At 46.5% G+C, this 22,597-nt stretch overlaps 2 protein-coding genes across 3 annotated transcripts in view; one reads left to right on the top strand and one right to left on the bottom strand.

Annotated features, from left to right (window-relative positions):
• The window catches only part of slc36a1 (solute carrier family 36 member 1), a 101,105-nt gene that overhangs the window by 3,525 nt on the left and 74,983 nt on the right, over positions 1 to 22,597 (top strand). The window contains exon 2 of one of the 2 annotated variants that reach the window (XM_085995816.1): positions 16,943 to 17,087. The exons of the other annotated variant lie outside the window; for it this stretch is intronic. The gene's annotated coding sequence lies outside the window, so the exon portion shown is untranslated. The remainder of the gene's footprint in view (positions 1 to 16,942; positions 17,088 to 22,597) is intronic. 2 annotated transcript variants of the gene reach the window in all.
• On the bottom strand, positions 7,659 to 8,502 carry LOC147114172 (endogenous retrovirus group PABLB member 1 Env polyprotein-like). The gene has a single exon (XM_085996191.1). The coding sequence runs from the start codon at positions 8,397 to 8,399 to the stop codon at positions 7,659 to 7,661; it is 741 nt and encodes a 246-aa protein (XP_085852317.1). The 5' UTR covers positions 8,400 to 8,502.

Genomic DNA, 22,597 nt, shown 5'->3' with positions numbered 1-22,597 from the left:
CCGGTTCTGGGGGAGGTGGGACCAGTACAAAACGGACGGTTTGCACCTGGGCAGGGCCGGGACCAATGTCCTCGGGGGAGTGTTTGCTAATGCTCTGGAGGAGGGTTTAAACTAAAATGGCAGGGGGTTGGGAACCTCAGCGGAGAGACAGAGGAAAGGGAAACGAGGATAAAAGCAAAAGACAGGAAGGAGAAAAACAAAAGTGACAGGCAGAGAAATCAAGGGTTTAAATCAAACATGGCCACAGTAAATAATTCTAAAAGATCTAAGAGCATTAAAAAAACAAGCCTGAAGGCTTTGTGTCTTAATGCAAGGAGCATTCGTAATAAGGTGGATGAATTAGCTGCGCAAATAGAGGTAAATGAATATGATATGATTGGGATTACCGAAACATGGCTCCAGGGTGGCCAAGGCTGGGAACTCAATATCCAGGGGTATTCAATATTCAGGAAAGATAGGCGAAAAGGAGGTGGGGTAGCATTGCTGGTTAAAGAGGGAATTAACACAATTGAAAGGAAGGATATTACAGGAAACTTTCGATTAACCGGCCCCTAAATAACCGGAACGCTCTATCCACCGGCAAAATTCAGGGGTTGGTTCAGGTAACTTTTTTTACTTTTATTTTTTTTTACTCCATTTGTTGCTGTGCAAGGGTGTAGCTGAAGCTGTTGCTAAGCTACAGAGACGCTTGCAACTTGTGCTGATTGTTTTGAAGCGCTAAGCAACAGGGTTTGTTGCTTTTAGACGGAGCTCTGAGCTCCGTATCTTTTACAATAGCGTTCGGTTATCCGGAATTGTTGATGAACCGGCACCACGTCTGTCCTGTCCGTGCCGGATACCAGAAAGCTTCCTGTAGCTCTGATGATGTGGAATCTGTATGGGTAGAACTGAAAAATACCAAGGGGCAGAAAATGTTAGTGGGAGTGGTATATAGACCTCCAAACAGTAATGCGGAGGTCGGGGATGGCATTAAACAGGAAATTAGAGAAGTGTGCAATAAGGGCACAGCAGTTATCATGGGTGACTTTAATCTACATATAGATTGGGCTAACCAAATTAGTAACAATACTGTGGAGGAGGAATTCCTGGAGTTTATACAGGATGGTTTCCTGGACCAATATGTCGAGGAACCAACTAGAGATCAGGCCATCTTAGACTGGGTATTATGTAATGAGAAAGGATTAATTAGCAATCTTGTTGTACGAGGCCCCTTGGGTCGGAGCGATCATAATATGATAGAATTCTTCATTAAGATGGAGAGTGAAATAGTTGACTCGGAGACTAGGGTCCTGAATTTAAATAAAGGGGACTACGATGGTATGAGGTGCGAGTTGGGTAGGATTGATTGGGGAATGACACTCAAAGGGTTGACGGTGGATGGGCAATGACAAACATTCAAAGATCGCATGGATGAACTACAGAATTTGTTCATCCCAATTTGGCATAAAAATAAAACAAAAAAGGTGACTCGACCGTGGCTAACGGGAAATTAGGGATAGCATAGGATCCAAGAAGAGGACATATAAATTGGCCAGAAAAAGCAGTAAACCTGAAGATTGGGAGCAGTTTAGGATTCAACAAAGGAGGACAAAGGGATTAATTAAGAAGGGGAAAATAGAGTATGAGAGTAAGCTTTCAGGGAACATAAAAACTGACTGTAAAAGCTTTTATAGATATGTGAAGAGAAAAAGATTGGTGAAGTCAAGCATAGGTCCCTTGCAGTCAGAATCAGGGGAATTTATAATGGGGAACAAAGAAATGGCTGCCCAATTAAATACATACTTTGGTTCTGTCTTCACAAAGGAGGACACAAATAACCTCCCAAAGATGTCGGGGAACATAGGGTCTAAACATAGAAACATAGAAGATAGGAGCAGGAGTAGGCCATTCGGCCCCTCGAGCCTGCTCCGCCATTCAATGAGATCATGGCTGATCATCCAAATTCAGTACCCTGTCCCTGCCTTCTCCCCATATCCCTTTAGCCTCAAGAAATATATCCAATTCTTTCTTGAATATATTTAATGAACTGGCCTCCACCGCCCTCTGTGGCAGAGAATTCCACAGGTTCACCACTCTCTGGGTGAAGAAATTCCTCCTCATTTCAGTCCTAAATGGCTTACCCCTTATCCTTAGACTATGACCCCTGGTTCTGGACTCCCCGGCCATCAGAAACATCCTTTCTGCACCTAGTCATAGAGTCATAGTCATAGAGTTATACAGCACAGAAAGAGGCCCTTCGGCCCATTGTGTCTGCGCCGTCCATCAAGCGCTGTCCAATCTAATCCCATTTTCCAGCATTTGGTCCATAGCCTTGTATGCAATGGCATTTCAAGTGCTCATCCAAATGCTTCTTGAATGTTGTGAGGGTTCCTTCCTCTACCACCCTTTTAGGCAGTGAGTTCCAGACTCCAACCACCCTCTGGGTGAAAAAGTTCCTCCTCAAATCCCCTCTAAACCTCCTGCCCCTTACCTTGAATCTGTGCCCCCTTGTTATTGACCCCCCCTACTAAGGGGAAAAGTTCCTCTTTATCTACCCTATCTATGCCCCTCATCATATGTCCAGACCTGACAGAATTTTATAGGTTTCGATGAGTCTGCAAACTATTTTACCAGTTACATCCTCAAAAAATTCCAGTAGATTAGTGACAGGGAGGAACTGATAGAAATCAGTATTTGTAGGGAAATTGATGGGATTGAGGGCCGATAAATCCCCAGGGCCTGATAATCTACATCCTAGGGTACTTAAGGAAGTGGCCCTAGAAATAGTAGATGCATTGCTGGTCATCTTCCAAAATTCGATAGACTCTGGAGCAGTGCCCATGGATTGGCAGGTAGCTAATGTTACCCCACTGTTCAAAAGGGTGGTAGAGAGAAAACGGGGAATTACAGACTGGTAAGCTTGACATCGGTAGTGGGGAAAATGCTAGAGTCCATTATAAAGGATGTAATAGCAGTGCACTTGGAAAAAAGTGACCGGATCGGACAAAGTCAACATGGATTTACAAAAGGTAAATAGTGCTTGACTAATCTACTGGAATTTTTTGAGGATGTAACTGGTAAAATAGATAAGGGAGAACCAGCGGATGTGGTGTATTTGGATTTTCAAAAGGCTTTCGATAAGGTCCCGCATAAGAGATTAGCGTGTAAAATTAAGGCACATGGGATTGGGGGCAAGGTATTGACTTGGATAGAGAACTGGTTGGCAGACAGAAAGCAAAGAGTTGGAATAAACGGCTCTTTTTCCGAGTGGCAGGCAGTGACTAGTGGGGTACCGCAGGGATCGGTCCTTGGTCCCCAGCTATTCACAATATATATTAATGATCTGGATGAGGGAACTAGATGTAATATCTCCAAGTTTGCAGACGACACAAAGCTGGGTGGGCGTGTGTGCTGTGAGGAGGATACCGAGAAACTCCAGTATGATTTGGACAGGTTGGGTGATTGGGCAGAAGCATGGCAGATGCAATATAATGTGGATAAATGCGAGGTTATCCACTTTGGTGTCAAAAACAGGAAGGCAGATTATATCTGGCAATAGATTGGGAGAAGGGGAAGTGCAACGAGACCTGGGCGTCCTTGTGCACCAGTCACTGAAAGTAAGCATGCAAGTGCAGCAGGCGGTTAAGAAGGCAAATGGTATGTTGGCCTTCGTAGCGAGAGGGTTTGAGTACAGGAACAAGGATGTCTTGCTGCAGTTGTACAGGGCCTTGGTGAGACCACACCTTGAGTATTGTGCGCAGTTTTGTTTGCCTTATCTGAGGAAGGATGTTCTTGCCATGGAAGGAGTTCAGCGAAGATTCACCAGGCTGATGCCTGGTATGGCAGGAATGACGTATGAGGAGAGATTGGGTCGGTTGGGCTTGTACTCGCTGGAGTTTAGAAGAATGAGAGGGGATCTCATTGAAACTTATAAAATTCTAACAGGACTAGATGCTGGAAGGATGTTCCCGATGGTCGGGGAGTCCCGAACCAGGGGTCACAGTCTAAGGATAAGGGGTAGGCCATTTAGGACAGAGATGAAGAGGAATTTCTTCACCCAGAGAGTGGTGAACCTGTGGAATTCTCTACCAAAGAAGGCAGTAGAGGCCAATTCATTAAATATATTCAAGAAGGAGGTGGATATATTTCTTAAGGCTAAAGGGATCAAGGGATATGGAGAGAAGGCAGGAACAGGGTATTGAATTTGGATGATCAGCCATAATCTCATTGAATGGCGGAACAGGCTCGAGGGGCTGAATGGCCTACTCCTGCTCCTATCTTCTATGTTTCTATCTCAATGAATGGCAGAACAGGCTTGAGGGACTAAATGGCATACTCTTGTTCCTATGAACTTCTAGTTTATATAAAACTTAAGTAGGATGCCTGGAGACAAAAGTAGAATAGTTCTGGAAGTATTAATGCTGAAATCACCTTGCACCTAGCTGTACAAACCCACTGTCTTTCTTATAGTATAGATTTATTTTCTGGGCTCCTCTCATCAAATTTCCTGCATTATGGTGTGCAATATTTGGTTGAATTGTGTTGTCAAGGACATTGTAATGGAAGTGGATTAATCCATTGTGAAGAGGAGGGCCTATTATTTGTCAGAATTAATTTTGCCGTATGAGGATTTTGCTTAACAGGGCCTACTGCTTGACATCATTCTGGAGTCCTTGTATTCAAATTTACAGTATATCTAGTTTTCCATCAAAGATGTAAAGTTTGTGGTATCCAGGTCACCTACCCTTTTCAATTAGATCATGGCTGATCTGTTTACCTGCCTTTGATCCATATTGCTTGTCAGCCTTTCCTAATAAAAGCTGTCGATCCTGGTCTTGAAAATTTCAATTCACCCAACATCCACAGCCTTTTGAGGAAAGGAATGTCAGGGTTTCACTACCCTTTGTGTGAATAAAGTGTGTTTTGATTTTACTCCGAAGTGGCCTAGTTATAATTTTATGATTGTGCCCCCTTGTTCTGAATTCCCACACTGGAGGAAATATTTTCTCTCTACTCCTATTGAATCCCTTAATCATTTTAAACACCTCAATTATACACCCCTTAACTTCCTTTAAATTTAAGAGAATGCAAGCCAAGTTTGTGAAATCTGTCCTCAATTTAACGCTTTAATTTCTGGTCTAATTCTGCTGAATTTGTGCTGTACCCCCTGCCCCCTCCTCCCCCCCCCCCCCCCCCCCCCACCCACCCCCAGGCCAATATTACCTTCCTGGGGTGTGTGTCCTAAAATAAACACAGTACTCCAAATAGGGTCTGTCCAAGCTTCTGTTCAATTGAAGCATAATTTCAACCCCATTGTATTCCAATCCACTTGGGAGAAAGGTCAACATTCCATTGTCATTTTTGCATTTAGTGATTCATGTACATAGACACCCAAATCCCTTTACTTCTCCCCAGTTCCTAGTCTCTCCCCATTAAGAAAATACAGTGCTCTGATTTGTCTGTCTTGGATCCAAAGTGGATAAACTCACATTGAACTCCCTCTGCCACAGTTTTGCCCACTCACTTAACCTGTGTCCTTTTGTAACTTCCTGCTTCCATCTACGCAACTTACTGTGACACCTAACGTTGTGCCATCATTTGCAAACTTGGATATACAAATCTCTCTTCATTCATCCAAGATAGACCCAGAACAGTTCCTATGGGAGCACCACTTGTTACAGCTTGCTAATCCGAGAACATTCCTGTTATCCTTTATCATTTCCCTTTAAGGAGCAATAGAGGTGCCATTACTAGGTGTATTCAGTAGGCTCCTGACTAATGGGAAGGATATAGAGGAGCACATTTTCAGGGAAATTACAGAGAGGTGCAAGAACTATAGAGTAGTGATAATGGAGAACTTCAATTATTCTAATATATACTGGGATAGTGATAGTGTAAAGGGCATAGAGGGGGGATGAATTTCTGAAGTGTGTTCTTGAGAACTTTCTTGATCAGTACGTTTCTGGCTCCATGAGGAATGAGGCATTGCTGGATCTGGTTCTGGGGAATGAGGTGGGGCAAGTGGCAGTGGGGGAACATTTAGGGAACAGTGATCATAGAATCATAAGGTTTAGATTAGCTATGGATAAGGGCAGGGAGCAATCTAGAGTAAAAATACTTAATTGGAGGAAGGTCAATGGAAGGTCAATTTCAGTGGGTTGAGAATGGATCTGGCCCGGGTAAATTGGAATCAAATGGAATCCAAGATTGCCAGGCAAAACTGTAAGCGAACAATGGGCTGCCTTTAAAGAGATGATTCGGGTACAGTTGAAGTACATTACCACAAGGGGGAAAGGTAGGGCAACCAAAGTCAAAGCTCCCTGGGTGACAAAAGAGATAGCGAGTAAGGTGAAGCAGAAAAAGGGGGCGTATGATAGATGTCAGGTTGAGAATACAAGTGAGAACCAGGCTGAATATAGAAAGTTGAGTATGAGAATAGATTGGCAGCTAACATAAAAGGGAATCCAAAAGTCTTCTAATAGGCATATAAATAGTAAACGGGTAGTAAGAGGGGGGTGGGGCCGATTAGGGACCAAAATGGAGACTGACACATGGAGGCAGAGGGCATGGCTGAGGTACTAAATGAGTACTTTGCATCTGTCTTTACCAAGGAAGAAGATGCTGCCAAAGTCATAGCGAAAGAGGAGGTCACTTAGATACTGGATGGGATAAAAATTGATAGAGGAGGTACTAGAAAGACAAATTGTGTTTAACTTGATTGAGTTTTTTGGTGAGGGTTGATGTGTTTTGTTAAAGTGCCACATAATAGACCTGCCAGCAAAGTTGAAGCCCAAGGAATAAAAGGGACAGTGGTAGCATGGATATGAAATTGGCTAAGTGATAGGAAACAGTAATGTGAACGGTTGTTTATTGGACTGGAGGAAGGTACACACATTGGTGTTCCCCAAGGGTTGGTACTAAGACCACAGCACATTTTCAAAATTTGCAGATGACACAAAACTTGGAAGGATAGTGTTGGGTGAAAATAAATTCACATCTAATCTGTGGTAAAGTAAAAGGTGCAGTTTATTGAAAACAGAGCTCTGGGAGAAGCGTCTCAGACCCCGCAGTCTGTGCGAGCACCTTCTCCCCGATCAACAAAATTCACAAGCTTATATACAGTACAAGACTGGAGCACATCGATAGCCTTGATTACATTACTTATTCCTTGGCCAGTCTGGCTTCGTGGCAACAGCTGCCCCCCTCCCCAATTATATTCCTTCAAAAACAACCTAATTATAACTTTACATCGTTAGCTAAGCCCCTTCTTTTAGTTCTGTCTTTTACCTAAGTTTGTCCAGTTATCTGGACAGCAGGGTCCTTTCTTACTTCATTGTGGCTTCGGCCGATCAGTGACTCGTGATTGGACATGGCTCAAAGGTTAATCAGCTTCTCATATCTCCACATGCTTAATCACTTTTGTAGTTCAGTCCATTGTGTTTTTAAACTAGTCTCGACTGAAACTAGGTTGTCATGCTGTGTCAATCGACTGCAACATTCAACTGGTTCAAATCCCAATCCTTCAATCCCTCCTATTGGTCCCGGTACAAATTTAGATTTTGCCCCGGGATACCAACTTCCAATGCCGTTTCTTGCCATCCACCGGGTAGTCACCCTGTATTGAGGGTTGGGCTCAATTGTCCTGAGCTCATCCTTCGTTGCTCATCATGTGACTCTTTTTACATGTGAGACTCGTTGTCCTCGTCATCTTCTCCTGTTGCTTGCAGTTTGTCTGTCGTTGATAGCCAGGGTTTTATCACATCTCCAGATGCTACTGGAATGCCAGCGAGGGCCAATTTACAACATACTTTCAAAATCGTTGTCATAACACAGCATATTGTCATCACTACAACAACAATTATAAATCCATGTATCAAATACAATCCCCATGATCCTCTGAAGAGCCAGTCCAACCAACCTTCCCCTGAGGTTTGGTGTAATTTCTTTACCTCCTTTTGTATATGCTCGGCCAAATTGGTTATATTCTCTGAGCTATCTGGTATGTAGGTGCAGCACTCAGCGCCTATCATTGCGCATGTGCCACCTTCTTTAGCTAGGAGATAATCAAGGGCCATCCTATTCTGGAGAGCTATTGTTCTCATAGCCACCATTTCTGCACTTATTTCAGACCGGGCTTCAGCTGTGTCATTAGCTACTTTCTCTAATACCGATGCTACGAGTCGAATTTCCTTTATTGCCCTAGCCGTCCCATACCCGGGGAATAAAATAGCAAAGAACCGCTCTGTTTCTGTAATTGCCCTTTTGGAGCGATAATGGTGATGATCTGCTAAGGAGGGCAAGTGATGGATGTATGGCACCACATATCCCAAATAGCAGGACCCAGTCCAATTTCGTGGAAGCCATGGGTATGCCTTATGTCCGCAAATAAAATAGGTCCCGTTATAGGCAGTTAGGTTCATATTCGTTGTGAATGTGGAAAAGCCAGACTCGCCGTTACTCCCTGTGATTCCGTTCCATTTCCCCCCACTAGTGAGGTTTGTTAAACCAGTTGTGTTAAACCACCAAACTTCTAAGGGTGAACCTTGTTCGAGGGTTGTCCAATTATGTTTACAACGACTGTTTCCTGCTTCCAGATTCCCTTCTTTCCCTCTGCTTACATTCCTTATCCAACATATCGCCCCAACGGGTCTTCCTACCCCAGTTGTGTTTGTGAGGATAAGGTACGGTGGCTTTTCGCTTATATTATACACGGGTTTGTACCATCCTTCAAACATGTTTAAGGGATATCCTGCACTCCTGAACTGTACTCTTTGTTCCTCCTGTTTTCTGCTCTGGGTGTCCTTACCATTAGTACTACTGCTCGTATTGTTTCTACTAACTAACCACTCGGCCATTTGAATTACATTCAATGGTATTGGTCTAAGAGGGATTCCCCCTCTGGAGTGGATTGGGATATGGCTACATACCCAACATGCACTTTCTCCCTTGTCCTTTGCATACACATAACTCCTATACAAAAAGGTATTAACATGTAATTCTCGCTTTTCCCATGCCGGGTGGTATGTCACTTTGGTCAATGCCACACATATTCCACAAAACAATACTATAGTCAAATACATTTTAAAGACGTATTAACAAATTTCCAAAGGGTTATTGAGATTGATTGCAGGTATCACCTGTTAGATATACAAATATGTATTTTAGTCCTTGTAGACCTTCAGTTGAGTCCAGTGTTTTCACCGCCCCATCCCCTTTATATCTATACATGCGCACGTATCCCCACTAATAAGGACTTGATGCGGTCCTGACCATTTTGGGGCAAAGCCTGGTTTTTCTGGTAAAATTTTAACCATTACCTTAGTTCCCGCTGGAGGGATATGTGGAAGTGCAGTCAATTCCAAATCTTTATCTCTTTCCTCCTGTCTATCCCTAGTTTGCTGTCTCATTTCCTTTAACTGGTTACTTAGTTCCAAGACGTACCTACGGACTCTATCTCTCAGAGGGCCTATATCTCCTCCTGTTATTATTCCATGGGGGAGTTGCATCGCTCTCCCCGTCATTAATTCATAAGGGGACAAACCCGTCGTTCGGTTTGGGCTCGCCCTTAACTTCATTAACACGGTTGGTAATACATTTACCCATTGCTGTTGCTTTTCCCCTAACGCCTTTAAGAAAGCAGGAGTAATTTTAATACATCAGGTAGTAATGTTAACAAAAAGGGTTAAGACACAAACCAGTAAGATGGAAGAACAAGAAATAAGAATAGCAGAATTAGAAACTTTAGTAGAAAGGATGGAATTGACAGGCAAGGGAAAAGGAGACGAACGGGACAAAGAAAACCCCCCGCCGTATGCTCTCGGCTCCACCTAGAGACGAAAATGATATTCCAGTAGTGCCGATGGCACCCGTAATACGACACCCAGTGCCAGCTCAAAGTCGATATTGGGCTTTCTCCCCTCTTGAAAAACAAGCCATTCTTAAAGATTTAGGAACCCTTAAACCCCGTAGTCAGAACTCAGAGTTCTGGAGGAATTTAGAGGAAATATGGGAAATCCATGATTTACATCCTCGAGACATCCACCAGTTAGTTAGGGCGAAATGCCCAGCCGACAAATGGAGAAATGTAAACCCCGCTGCAGGCATGCAAGACGGAGCGTGGGCGGATGCAGTACCTGCGGGTGCCGCACTGGCGGCACAGCGGGCAGCATACGGGCCCTTTAAGATCGCAGTAGAAATGGCACTTGGGGCCCCTACTATAAACTGGGGAAAAATCCAATCAATAAAGCAAAGAAAGGGAGAATCTAGTAGTGATTATGGAGAACGATTGTTTGACGCCTATTGCGAATCGTCAGGGCAAGCAAACCCACAACGAACAGACCAGCCCTTCATCCAGATGTTTAAGGATGGACTCTCATCGGCACACCAAGCCATCCTAAAAATGGGGGTAGTAGCCGCCCCTACGTATGATCTCGCAGTTCAATGGGCATGTCAGATAGACGCAAAGGAATCTGAACACACCGAAAAGGGAGGTGTAAAAGTTAAACAGGAAAGGGTAGCAGCAGGGGAGGCATCACAATCAAACAAGAGGATTCAGGGGAACTGTTATAATTGTGGGAAGATGGGACATATGGCAAAGGATTGCAGGAGTGGAAAGAAAGGGGGATGTGACTATTGCGGTAAGCCAGGACATCAGAGTTACAGCTGTTGGCAGAAGAAAGGAAACGTGGACCAGACACAGGGCGCTTATCTCAGTCCGGAGGATAGAAGGGACTTTCTTGAGTACCTCAAGTCGAAAGGGAAGAGTCAATGACGGGAGGCGGCCCCCGTAAAAGGAGGCTCGGATAACCGAGTCTATGTAGCAGCATTATTAGGGGGCCGACCATGTGAAATGTTAGTTGACACAGGAGCATCAGTATCCTTGACTGATTTGCCCCTTCCAACAACCAAGGAATATATATATATATCTATATATATATATAAAGCGGCTCGTCTGTCTGTCTGTCTGTCCGTTTCCCCCGCCCCCCCCGGCCTGGTCTCTATACGTTTGGAAGTTACAGAGCGTACCGACGCGCGCGTCGCCTCAAAAGAAAGCTTGCGATTCCGGACCGGTCATCGGCATATTTACGTTTCGGCCGGACAAAAATCCCGCCCGCGGTATCCCAAAAACGTTCAGCGTTCCGCTCATTAGCATCTCATTAGCGACCGTGTGACGTCGAGGTCTTCCTACAGTTGAGTGTCGAGTGACTCGACGATTGACCAATCCTACGCTTCGGTGACCTGACCGGTCGACCAATCGGTGCGTGTGTGGGCGGGCCTTATTCTTCTGAACCGAGGTGAGTGGCCGCCATCTTGATTTTCCACGATTTTTTCCCCCACACTTTGTGTGTTAGGGAACTAAGGTAAATATTTCAATTATGTGTTAGGCAATTAATTAACAATTTATTTGAGTTTTATATTGTGTTTAGCAACCCCCCCCCCCCCCCTCCTCACCCTCGCGCAGGGGGGACTCGGGGCCTGAAGCTGAAAAAATTTCTCTCTCTCTCTCTCTCTCTCTCTTTCTTCCCTCTCTCTCTCTCTCTCCTTCTCCTCTTCCCTCTCTGTCTCTCTCTACTTCCCCCTCTCAGGTGTCGCGGACGGAGCGCGGGCGCGCCGCCCGAAGTTTCCCGCTCGCTAACGGCCTTGCCGGCTCCCGCGGGCTGACCGCGCATGCGCCGCTCACACTCACCGCGCATGCGCTGCCCGCCCGCCCGCAGCGGCCGTCCATCAGCCGCGCGATACGCGGGGGACCTCAGCAACGGCACCGGACCTCAGGCGCTAGGCGAGGGGAGCGGAGGAGGGGAGCGGAGCGGAGGAGGGGAGCGGAGGGAGGGGAAGGGAGGGGAGGGAGAGAGGGGAGGGATAGGACAGGGAGAGGACATGACAGGGAGAGGGGGGACACACAGGGGCAGGGAGACCAAACGCCCCAAAATTGCCCTCGCAACGCGGGGCTCGCTAGGCAGGGGGAGGGGCCGGAGGGGAGGGGAGGGAGGGAGGGAGGGAGAGAGGAGGGGAGGGAGGGAGAGAGGGGAGAGGAGAGAGGGGAGGGAGGGATAGGACAGGGAGAGGACATGACAGGGAGAGCGGGGACACACGGGCAGGGAGACCAAACGCCCCAAAATTGCCCTCACGCCCCAAAATTGCCCTCGCAACGCGGGGCTCCCCAGCTAGTATATATATATATAAAGCGGTTCCATATGTTTCGTCTGTCTGGCTATACGCTCGAAAGTTATAGGGTGTACCTGCGCACGCGTTACCTCCAAAGAAAGCTTACCCTTCCGGGACGGTCGTAAGTGTATTTACTTTTCACTCAGATGAAAATTGTTCACGCCTTATGCAAAGAACCTTCAAAATTACGCTCATTATCTGCTAATTAGCATTGACGTCAAGGTTCGACCAATCCTGTGCCGTCACGATTGACCAATCCTACAGTTCAGTCGCCTGATGGTTGGCCAATCGGTGTGTGTGTGGGCGGGATAATCGTTTTCATCTCGGGGATCTGGCAGCCATTGCCTCAAGCTAAAAACCCCATTTACTTCCAGCTCAAAATCTGCTAATCCAGCTTCGATAATGTTAGTATCTCTTTTTAAAAATAACATAAGATTTACCAAAACATTTTATAAGTACTTTCACTTTCATCTTTGAAGGTTTTAAAAGGTACAAATGTTGCCCGGCAGCAGATTCACAGAGGGGCTCAGAGACAGGGCCTGAAAGCCTGGGACTCGATTTAAAATGTTGCCCGGCAGCAGATTCACAGAGGGACAGAGACAGGGCCCAAAGCCTGGGACTCGATTTAAACCGCCCGGCCCAAAACAGCCCGGCAGCAGATTCACAAAGGACAGAGAGACAGGCCCCAAAGCCTGGGACTCGATTTAAACCAAATAATATAAGATTTACCAAAAACGTTTTATAAGTACTTTCACTTTCATCTTTGAAGGTATTAAAAGGTAGAAATGTTGCCCGGCAGCAGATTGAGAGAGGGACACAGGGACAGGCCCCAAAGCCTGGGACCCGATTTAAACTGCCCAGCCCAAAGCAGCCCTGGCAACAGATTCACACAGGGAGAGAGAGACAGGCCCCAAAGCCTGGCACTCGATTTAAACCTCCCGGCCCAAAAACAGCCCTGGCATCGCCGGGCTCCCCCAGCTAGTATATATAAAAGGATACTTCTGTCTGTCTGTCTGTCCGGGTATCACTCAAAAGTTATAGAGCGTACCTACACATATTGGCCCAGAACTTGGTGTCGGCGGCTTGCCGCACGTGCAAGCCCCCGATCTGCACTCACCCTGCGCGCTGACATCTGAAGCCCAGGCCTGCTTGCACTTCCTGTCACAGGCTCGGTTCAGATGTCAGCGCGCAGTGCTTACCTGATCCAGCGGCGTAGTTAGTGCGATGTGCCGGCTGGGATCAGGTGAGCACTGTACAACCAATCAGGGGAGGGGAAGGTTCATTCATGAGTTTGAGAGTAAGAACTGTCAAACTCATGAAAACTATGGGGGCCCAAAACACTATTTAAACTTTAAATACAAATTTAAACAACATCCCAATCATTAAATTAAGTATAAATAAGTTTAAAAAAATAATTTAAACAATTTTTTTTTTTTGAAAAAAATTAATTTTTAATAAAAAAGGTCTAAAACTAAACTTACCTTATTGTAGATTCTTTAAAATAATAAACTTGTGGGAAAAAATTCTAAATTACACTAAAACACCACTTATCGTTCTATCTGTCTGTCCTTCTGTCTGTCTGTCCTCGGGTGTGCGTCTGTCCGGCTATGCGCTCGAAAGTTATACGGCGTACCTACGCGCGCGTTACCTCCGAAGAAAGCTTACGCTTCCGGGACGCTGGTAAGCGTATTTACTTTTCGGTCGGACGAAAATTGTTCTCGCCTTATGCAAAAAACCTTCAAAATTAAACTCATTATCTGCTGGCATTGATTGACTGACGTCAAGGTTCGACCAATCCTGTGCTGTCACGATTGACCAATCCTACAGTACGGTCCCCTGATGGTTGGCCAATCGGTGTGTGTGTGTGTGGGCGGGACTAATCGTTTTCATCTCGGGGATCTGGCAGCCATTGTTTTACTTCAGCTTCCAGCTCAAACTACTTTGAAAGTTAGTATCTCTTTTAAAAATAACATAAGATTACCAAAAACGTTTTATAAGTACTTTCACTTTGATCTTTCAAGGTATTAAGTGTGTGTGTGGGCGGGACTAATCGTTTTCATCTCCGGGATCACAGACAGGGCCCCAAAGCCTGGCACTCGCTTTAAACCGCCCGCCCCAAAACAGCCCTGGCAAAGCCAGGCTCCCCCAGCTAGTATATATATATATATATATATATATATATATATATATATATATATATATATAGTAGGATTAGGGGGTATAAAAATTAAGGCTTATAAAAGTGAGGTACAAGTTTTAGAGTTAACAGGAAAACTCCTCCCCGCCCAATTTTGTGTGTGTCCAAATAACGAAGGTACCATATTAGGAATAGACTTGCTAAAAGAATTTAACATATTGGTGGACTCTGCGCAAAATAAAATTGTTTGGTCCAAAGGAGATGGGTCCAAGGTCAGTATAGATAAACCATGCACCAATTTGGCTAGGGTAGGGAGTGCAGCATCTTTGAGCAGGGATTGGGAACTAGAACGGAAACCATACGGGACCATATGCAAAATTATGAAAGGGATTTGGGCTAAGACAAAACAGGACACCGGACAGGTAAAAATGGAGCCAATCACGGTTCCAGGTCCGGAACACAAGCCCCATAAGCAATACCCTATTAAACCAGAAGCCCGGGAAGCAGTACAAGAAATAGTGCGTGATCTGGGAGAAAGGGGCATAATTAGGATTACCGAAAGCACGACCAACTCGCCCGTATGGCCAGTCACCAAACCGGATAAATCATTCCGACTGACTATTGATTATACGGAATTAAACAAGGTAACGCCCAAATTGCACCCAATAGTGGCCAGCCCATCCACAATCTTAAATGCCTTGAACTCGGAGCACAAAATTTTTAGTTTTGGACATAGCTAATGGATTCTGGTCTTTACCTTTAGACCAGGAATCCCAGAATAAGTTTGCCTTTACAGTCGGGGAAAGACAGTATACATGGACTAGGCTACCTCAGGGGTTCCATAACAGCCTGGCGGTATTCCACCGGGTAACGAGTTCACTGTTAGAAACAGTGAACCTCAACCCGTACCGCAGCACTGTATTGCAATACGTGGATGACCATGATAGACTTCAAGAGGACATAGACAGGCGGGTGGAATGGGCAGACGCATGGCCGATGAAATTTAACCCAGAAAAGTGTAGTGATACATTTTGGTAGGAAGAATGAGGAGAGGCAATATAAACTAAAGGGTACAATTCTAAAGTGGGTGCATAAATAGAGGGACCTGGGGGTATATGTGCATAAATCATTGAAGGTGGCAGGGCACGTTGAGAAAGCAGTTAAAAAAGCATATGGAATCCTGGGCTTCATAAATAGAGGCATCGAGTACAAAAGCAAGGAAGTTATGATGAACCTTTATAAAACACTGGCTTGGCCTCAACTGGAGTATTGTGTCCAATTCTGGGCACCGCACTTTAGGAAGGATGTGAAGGCTTTAGAGAGGGTGCAGAAAAGATTTACAAGAATGATTCCAGGGATGAGGGACTTCAGTTACGTGGATAGACTGGAGAAGCTGGGGTTGTTCTCGAAGCAGGGAAGGTTGAGAGGAGATTTGATAGAGGTGCTCAAAATCATGAGGGGCCTAGACAGAGTAGATAGGGAGAAACTGTTCCCATTGGCGGAAAGGTCGAGAACCAGAGGACACAGATTTAAGGTGATTGGCAGAAGAACCAAAGGCGACATGAGGAAAAACTTTTTTACGCAGCGAGTGGTTATGATCTGGAATGGACTGCCTGAGAGGGTGGTGGAGGCAGACTCAATCATGGCTTTCAAAAGGAATTAGATAAGTACCTGAAGGAAAACAATTTGCAGGGCTACGGGGAAAGGGCGGTGGAGTGGGACTAGCGGAAGTGCTCTTGCAGAGAGCCGGCACGGGCTGAATGGCCTCCTGTGCTGTAACCATTCTGATTATCCCTACTCTCTATCTCCTGCCTCTCAACCAATTACCAATCCTGACTACGTATGTGGAACTTGATCAATTGATTAAATGACTTGGAACATAGCAGATGTGTTGTAAATGTAAAGATTCTTTAACCACAAGCAAATGTTTATCATGCTGGAACGATTTAAAATGTTTTTCATGTGGGTTCACAGCTGTGGTTGTTTTTGGTAGATGTCCACTCAACTGTGTGGGTTACCGATCAGTGCATTTCCTTCAGCCTCCTGGTTTTTCTCTCTACTCCAATGTTATCTCCATCCTCTATCCTAATTTGACTTGCTAACTCCTCTGTGTTTCTGATGTATTGTAATAACTTTGTGGACAAATTTCCCTAATCCGCAATGAGGAAGAATTGTTGAGGCTGTTTTTCTTGTTCTCCAATTTCCATATTTTTATCCTTGGGCTTCCTGGTGGGTTGCCAACAGGACACTTCCTGACAGGAGGTGCAGATGAGCTAATCACATCAATGAGTTGCTATTTATTTCCTCGCCTCTATTTAGAACCTCTTGGATAGCTGCAGAGTTTAAACCTAATCCTTGCAGGTTTCAATTCCTCTCCTACTAGGGCAATTTATATTTTTACTTATTTTGAAGTTATACCATGCTGCCCAAATTCTGCAAATAGAAACAGAACATGCTGGAAATGCAATGGTCATTTTGCATCTGTGGAGGGGAAAGGGCAGGTTATATTTTAGATGTGCCAGTCAGCACTAATGAGGTCACCCCGAAATAGGGCCTGTTGTTTTAAATTTCTTTTTTTTTTACAGATATGGACCTGCTTTTTTTTAAATACAGATTTCTAGCAATTATAGTTTTTCCCTTTTTTATTTTATGATGCAATAGTGATTTGAGCAAGTCATCTTGGCTTGGGAAGCCAGTGCTGAGACTGCCAATGACTGGAGCTGCCTGGAACCTTGATGCTGTAACTGAAGCATGCGACCACTCTCTGGCAATGCAGTGCTGTGACTGCACCACTCACTGATTGCAGGTCTGTACTTTCAGATTCTATCCTTGTGCATTAACTCTTCTAGACATGGTGTGTAACTTGGAGGGAAACTTGGAGGTGATGGTGTCCCCATGCGCCTGCTGGCGTTGTCCTTCTAGGTGGTAGAGGTCGTGGGTTTGGGAGGTGCTGCCGAAGAAGCCTTGGCGAGTTGCTGCAGTGTATCTTGTAGATGATACACACTGTAGCCACGGTGCGCCGGTGGTGGATAGGGTGCCAATCAAGCGGGCTGCTTTGTCCTGGATGGTGTCGAGCTTCTTGTGTTGTTGGAGCTGCACTCATCCAGGCAAGTGGAGAGTATTCCATCACACCCCTTACTTGTGCCTTGTAGATGGTGGAAAGGCTTTGGGGAGTCTGGAGGTGAGACACTTGCCACAGAATACCCAGCTTCTGACCTACTCTTGTTGCCACAGTATATGTGGCTGGTCCAGTTAAGTTTCTGGTCAATGGTGACCCCCCCCCCCCCCCAGGATGTTGATGGTAGGGGATTCAGCTATTGTAATGCCGTTAAATGTCAAGGTGTGGTTAGACTCTCGTTAGTGATCGTCATTGTTGGCGCGCGTGATACTTGCCACTTATCAGCCCAAGCCTGAATGTTGCGGGCGTGGACTGCTTCATTATCTGAGGAGTTGTGAATGGAACTGAACACTGTGCAATCATCAGCGAACATCCCCACTTCTGACCTTATGATGGAGGGAAGGTCATTGATGAAGCAGCTGAAGATGGTTGGGCCTAGGACACTTTCCTGAGGAACTCCTGCAGTGATGTCCTGGGCTGTGATGATTGGCCTCCAACAACCACAGCCATCTTCCTTTGTGCTAGGTATGACTATAGCTAGTGGAGAGTTTTCCCCCTGATTGCCATTGACTTCAGTTTTTCTAGGGCTCCTTGGTGCCACACTCGGTCACATGCTGACTTGACATCAAGGGGAGTCACTCTCCCCTCACCCCTGGAACTCCGCTCTTTTGTCCATGTTAGGACTAAGGCTATAATGAGGTTGGGAGCCGAGTAGTCATGGCGGTACCCAAGCTGAGCTTCGGTGAGCAGGTTATTGGTGAGTAAGTGCTGCTTGGTAGCACTGCTGACGACACCTTCCATCACTGCTGACGATTGAGAGTAGACTGATGGGGCGGTAATTGGACAGATTGAATTTGTCCTGCTTTTTGTGGACAGGACATACCTGGGCAGTTTTCCACATTGTTGGATTGATGCCAGTGTTGTAGCTGTACTGGAACAGCTTGGCTAGTTCTGGAGCACGTCTTCAGTACGACAGCCAGGATGTTGTCGGGGCCCATAGCCTTTGCTGTATCCAGTGCGCTCAGCTGTTTCTTTATCAGATGGAGTGAATCGAATTGGCTGAAGACTGGCTTCTGTGATGGTGGGGACCTCAGGAGGAGGCTGATATGGATCATCTACTCTGCACTTCTGGCTGAAGATGGTTTCAAACGCTTCAGCCTAGTCTTTTGCACTCGCGTGCTGGGCTCCGCATCATTGAGGATGGGGATATTCTTGGAGCCTCCTTCTCCCGTTAGTTGTTTAATGGTCCACCACCATTCACGACTGGATGTGGCAGGACTGCAGAGCTTTGATCTGATCCGTTGATTGTGGGATGGCTTACCTCTGTCTATAGCATGCTCCTTCCGCTGTTTAGCATGCATGTAGTCCTGTGTTGCAGCTGCCCCAGGTTGGCACCTCATTTTTAGGTACGCCTGGTGCTGCTCCTGGTATGCTCCTCTGCACTCCTTATTGAACCAGGCTTGGTCCCCTGGTTTATTGGTAGTGGTAGATTGAGGGATATGCCGGGCCATGTGGTTACAGATTGTGGTGGAATAAAATTCTGCTGCTGATGGCCCACAGCGCCTCATAAATGCCCAGTTTTGAGCTGCTAGATCTTTTCTGAATCTATCCCATTTAGCACAGTGGTAGTGCCATACAATACAATGGAAGGTGTCCTTAGCGTGAAGATGGGACTTCGTCTCCACAATGACTGTGTGGTGGTCATTGCTACCAATACTGTCATGGACAGATGCACCTGTGACCGGTAGATTGGTGAGGACGAGCTCAAGTAGGTTTTTCCTTTGTGTGTGTTCTCTCACCACCTGCCGCAGGCCCAGTTTTGCAGCTATGACCTTCAGGACTCGGCCAGCTTAGTCAGTAGTGGTTCTACCGAGCCACTCATGGTGATGAACATTGAAGTCCCCCATCCAGAGTCCATTCTGTGCCCATGCTACTCTCAGCACTTCTTCCAAGTGGTGTTCAACATGGAGGAGTACTGATTCATCAGCTGAGGGAGGGTGGTTTCGTTGTTCATGCTTGACCTGAAGCTGAGACTTCACGAATCAATGTTGAGGACTCCCATTCCCTCCCGACTGTATACTCTGTGCCGCCACCTCTGGTGGGTCTATCCTGCCAGGACAGGACATACCCAGGGATGGTGATGGAGGAGTCTGGGACATTGGTTGAAAGGTATGATTCTGAGAGACTGGCGCTTGCTTGACTAAATATTTGTATAAGTCCCCTGATATTCGTGAGGAGGACTTTGCAGGGTCGACTGGTGTGCAGTTGTGTACATAGCCAGTGCGGAAATCGATGCCGGGTGGGCCGTCCAGTTTTATTATTGTTTTTTGTAGCGGTAGAGGCATGCTAGGGCAGTTAAGAGTCAACCACATTGCTGTGGGTCTGGAGTCGCATATAAGCCAGACCGGGTAAGGACAGCAGATTTCCTAAAGGACATTGGTGAACCAGATGGGTTTTTACAACACTCCGATAGTTTCCTAGTCACCATTACTGATACTAGCTTTTTATTCCAGATTTATTGAATTGAATTTAAATTCCCCAGCTGCTGTGGTGGGATTTGAACTCTTATGACTGGATCATTGGTCCAGGCGTCTGGATTGCTAGTCCAGTAACATAACCACTCTGTCACCGTTCCCATACTGACTTGCTACCCAGCGCCCTCCAGATGTTCCTCCGTACCCAATTTGCTGTAATTATTACACACTGACCCGATTCTTTTGAGTGTGATAAATGATCACTCGCAAATATATTTTCCTTTTAATCATAAGTTCTGTCCCTTTTTAAGTAAATTCTGTCAAGCAGGCATGCAACCATATGATGATGGGTGTGGTGGATAAGGTAAATGTTATGTAATTGTACAATAACACAAGCTTAAAAGAGAGAATCTTGAATTAACTGTACAGTGTGTTTGTGTTTTTTGAAATAACGGAGAGGGTTGAGTGCAATTGATGTCATGTATATGGACTTTCAAAAGGCGTTTGACAAAGTACCAGATAATATCAAAATTGAAGCTCATGGGGTTAAAGGGACAGTGACAGCATGGATACAAAATTGGCCAAGGGACAGAAAGCAGCGAGTAGTGGAGTGGTTGTTTTTCAGACTGGAAGGAGATATACAGTGGCGTTCCCCAGGGGTTGGTATTAGGATCACTGTTCTTTTTGATATATATTAATGAACTGGAATTGGGTCCACAGGGCATAATTTCAAAATTTGCAGTTGACGAAACTGGGAGATACAGTAAACAATGAGGAGGATAGCAGGGCATAGACTGGTGAAATGGGCAGGTACTGGCAGATGATATTTAACATGGAAGTGTGAAGTGATATATTTTGGTAGGAAGAATGAGGAGGGGCAGTATAAGCTAAATGGTACAATTTTAAAGGGGGTTAAATAGTGGTTAGCACTGTTGCCTCACAGCGCCAGGGACCCGGGTTCAAATCCGGCCTCGGGTGACTGTCTGTGTGGAGTTTGCACATTCTCCCCGTGTTTGCGTGGGTTTCTTCCGGGTGCTCCGGTTTCCTCCCACAGTCCAAAGATGTGCGGGTTAGGTTGATTGGCCATGATAAAAATTGGCCCTTAGTGTTAGGGGGGATTAAATACGTGGGGTTACGGGGATAGGGCTTGGGTGGGATGGCTGTCAGTGTAGGGACCGGGTGCTAGGGTTTGGATGATCAGCCATGATCTCGTTGAATGGCGGAGCAGGCTCGAAGGGCTGAATGGCCTGCTCCTGCTCCTATCTTCTATGGAACAGAGAGACCTGGGGGGGGGGTGTACACAAATCTTTTTGAAGGTGGCAGGACAAGTTGAGAAGGCTGTTAAAAAAGCTTATTGGATCCCTTGGCTTTATTACTAGAGGAATAGAGTACAAAAGCAAGGAAGTTATGTGAAACCTTGATAAAACACTGGTTAGGCCTCAGCTGGAGTATTGTGTTCAATTCTGGGCACCACACTTCAGGAAGGATGTCGGTGCTGAGGAGATTTACTAGATTTGGACCAGGAATGAGAGACTTCAATTATATGGAGAGACTGGAGAAGCTGGGATTCTTTTACTTCGAGCAGAGACGGTTAAGAGGAGATTGGATAGAGGTGCTCAAAATCATGACTGGTTTTGATAAAGTAAATGAGAAACGGTTTCCAGTGGCAGAAGGGTTGATAACCAGAGGACACCGATTTAAGGTGATTTATAAAAGAACCAGAGGTGACATGAAGAAGCATTTTTTTTTTTTTACACCGAGTTGTGATCTGGAATGCACTGCCTGAAAGGGTATTTGAAGCAGATTCAATAGTAACATTCAAAAGAGAATTGGATAAATACTTGAAAGGGAAAACATGTACAGAGCTATGGGGAAAGAGCAGGGGAGTGGGATTAATTGGATAGCTCTAACAAAGAGCCGGCACAGGCACAATGGGCTGAATGGCCTCCTTCTGTGCTGTATCATTCGTTGATTCTACAGTAAACTCTTTCGTATCCAGGACCTGGATGGTGCCGGTTGACTAAAAATTCCGGATAACGGAGAGGTATACCTACCGAGGCAACTTATATATCGGCCGACCTCAGACCAGAAGAAGGGACATGGAGTGACAATGGCCCAAGGTACGAGAGCCCCGGTTACACGGCTACGGGTCCAGGAGCCCCGGTTACACGGCCACGGGTCCAGGAGCCCCTGTTACACGGCCACGGGTCCAGGGGCCCCTGTTACACGGCCACGGGTCCAGGGGCCCCCGGTTACACGGCCACGGGTCCAGGGGCCCCCATTACACGGCCACGGGTCCAGGGGCCCCCGTTACACGGCCACGGGTCCCGGGGCCCCCGGTTACACGGCCACGGGTCCCGGGGCCCCCCGGTTACACGGCCACGGGTCCCGGGGCCCCCCGGTTACACGGCCACGGGTCCCGGGGCCCCCCGGTTACACGGCCACGGGTCCCGGGGCCCCCCGGTTACACGGCCACGGGTCCCGGGGCCCCCCGGTTACACGGCCACGGGTCCCGGGGCCCCCCGGTTACACGGTCCCGGGGCCCCCCGGTTACACGGTCCCGGGGCCCCCCGGTTACACGGTCCCGGGGCCCCCCGGTTACACGGTCCCGGGGCCCCCCGGTTACACGGTCCCGGGGCCCCCCGGTTACACGGTCCCGGGGCCCCCCGGTTACACGGTCCCGGGGCCCCCCGGTTACACGGTCCCGGGGCCCCCCGGTTACAC

Source organism: Somniosus microcephalus, chromosome 8, assembly GCF_052327205.1.
Source record: "Somniosus microcephalus isolate GS21.2 chromosome 8, FLI_Smic_1.0, whole genome shotgun sequence".
NCBI classification, from domain to species: domain Eukaryota; kingdom Metazoa; phylum Chordata; class Chondrichthyes; order Squaliformes; family Somniosidae; genus Somniosus; species Somniosus microcephalus.
The sequence above is the reverse complement of the archived record's forward strand: the minus strand, read 5'-3'. Positions and strand labels throughout refer to the sequence as shown.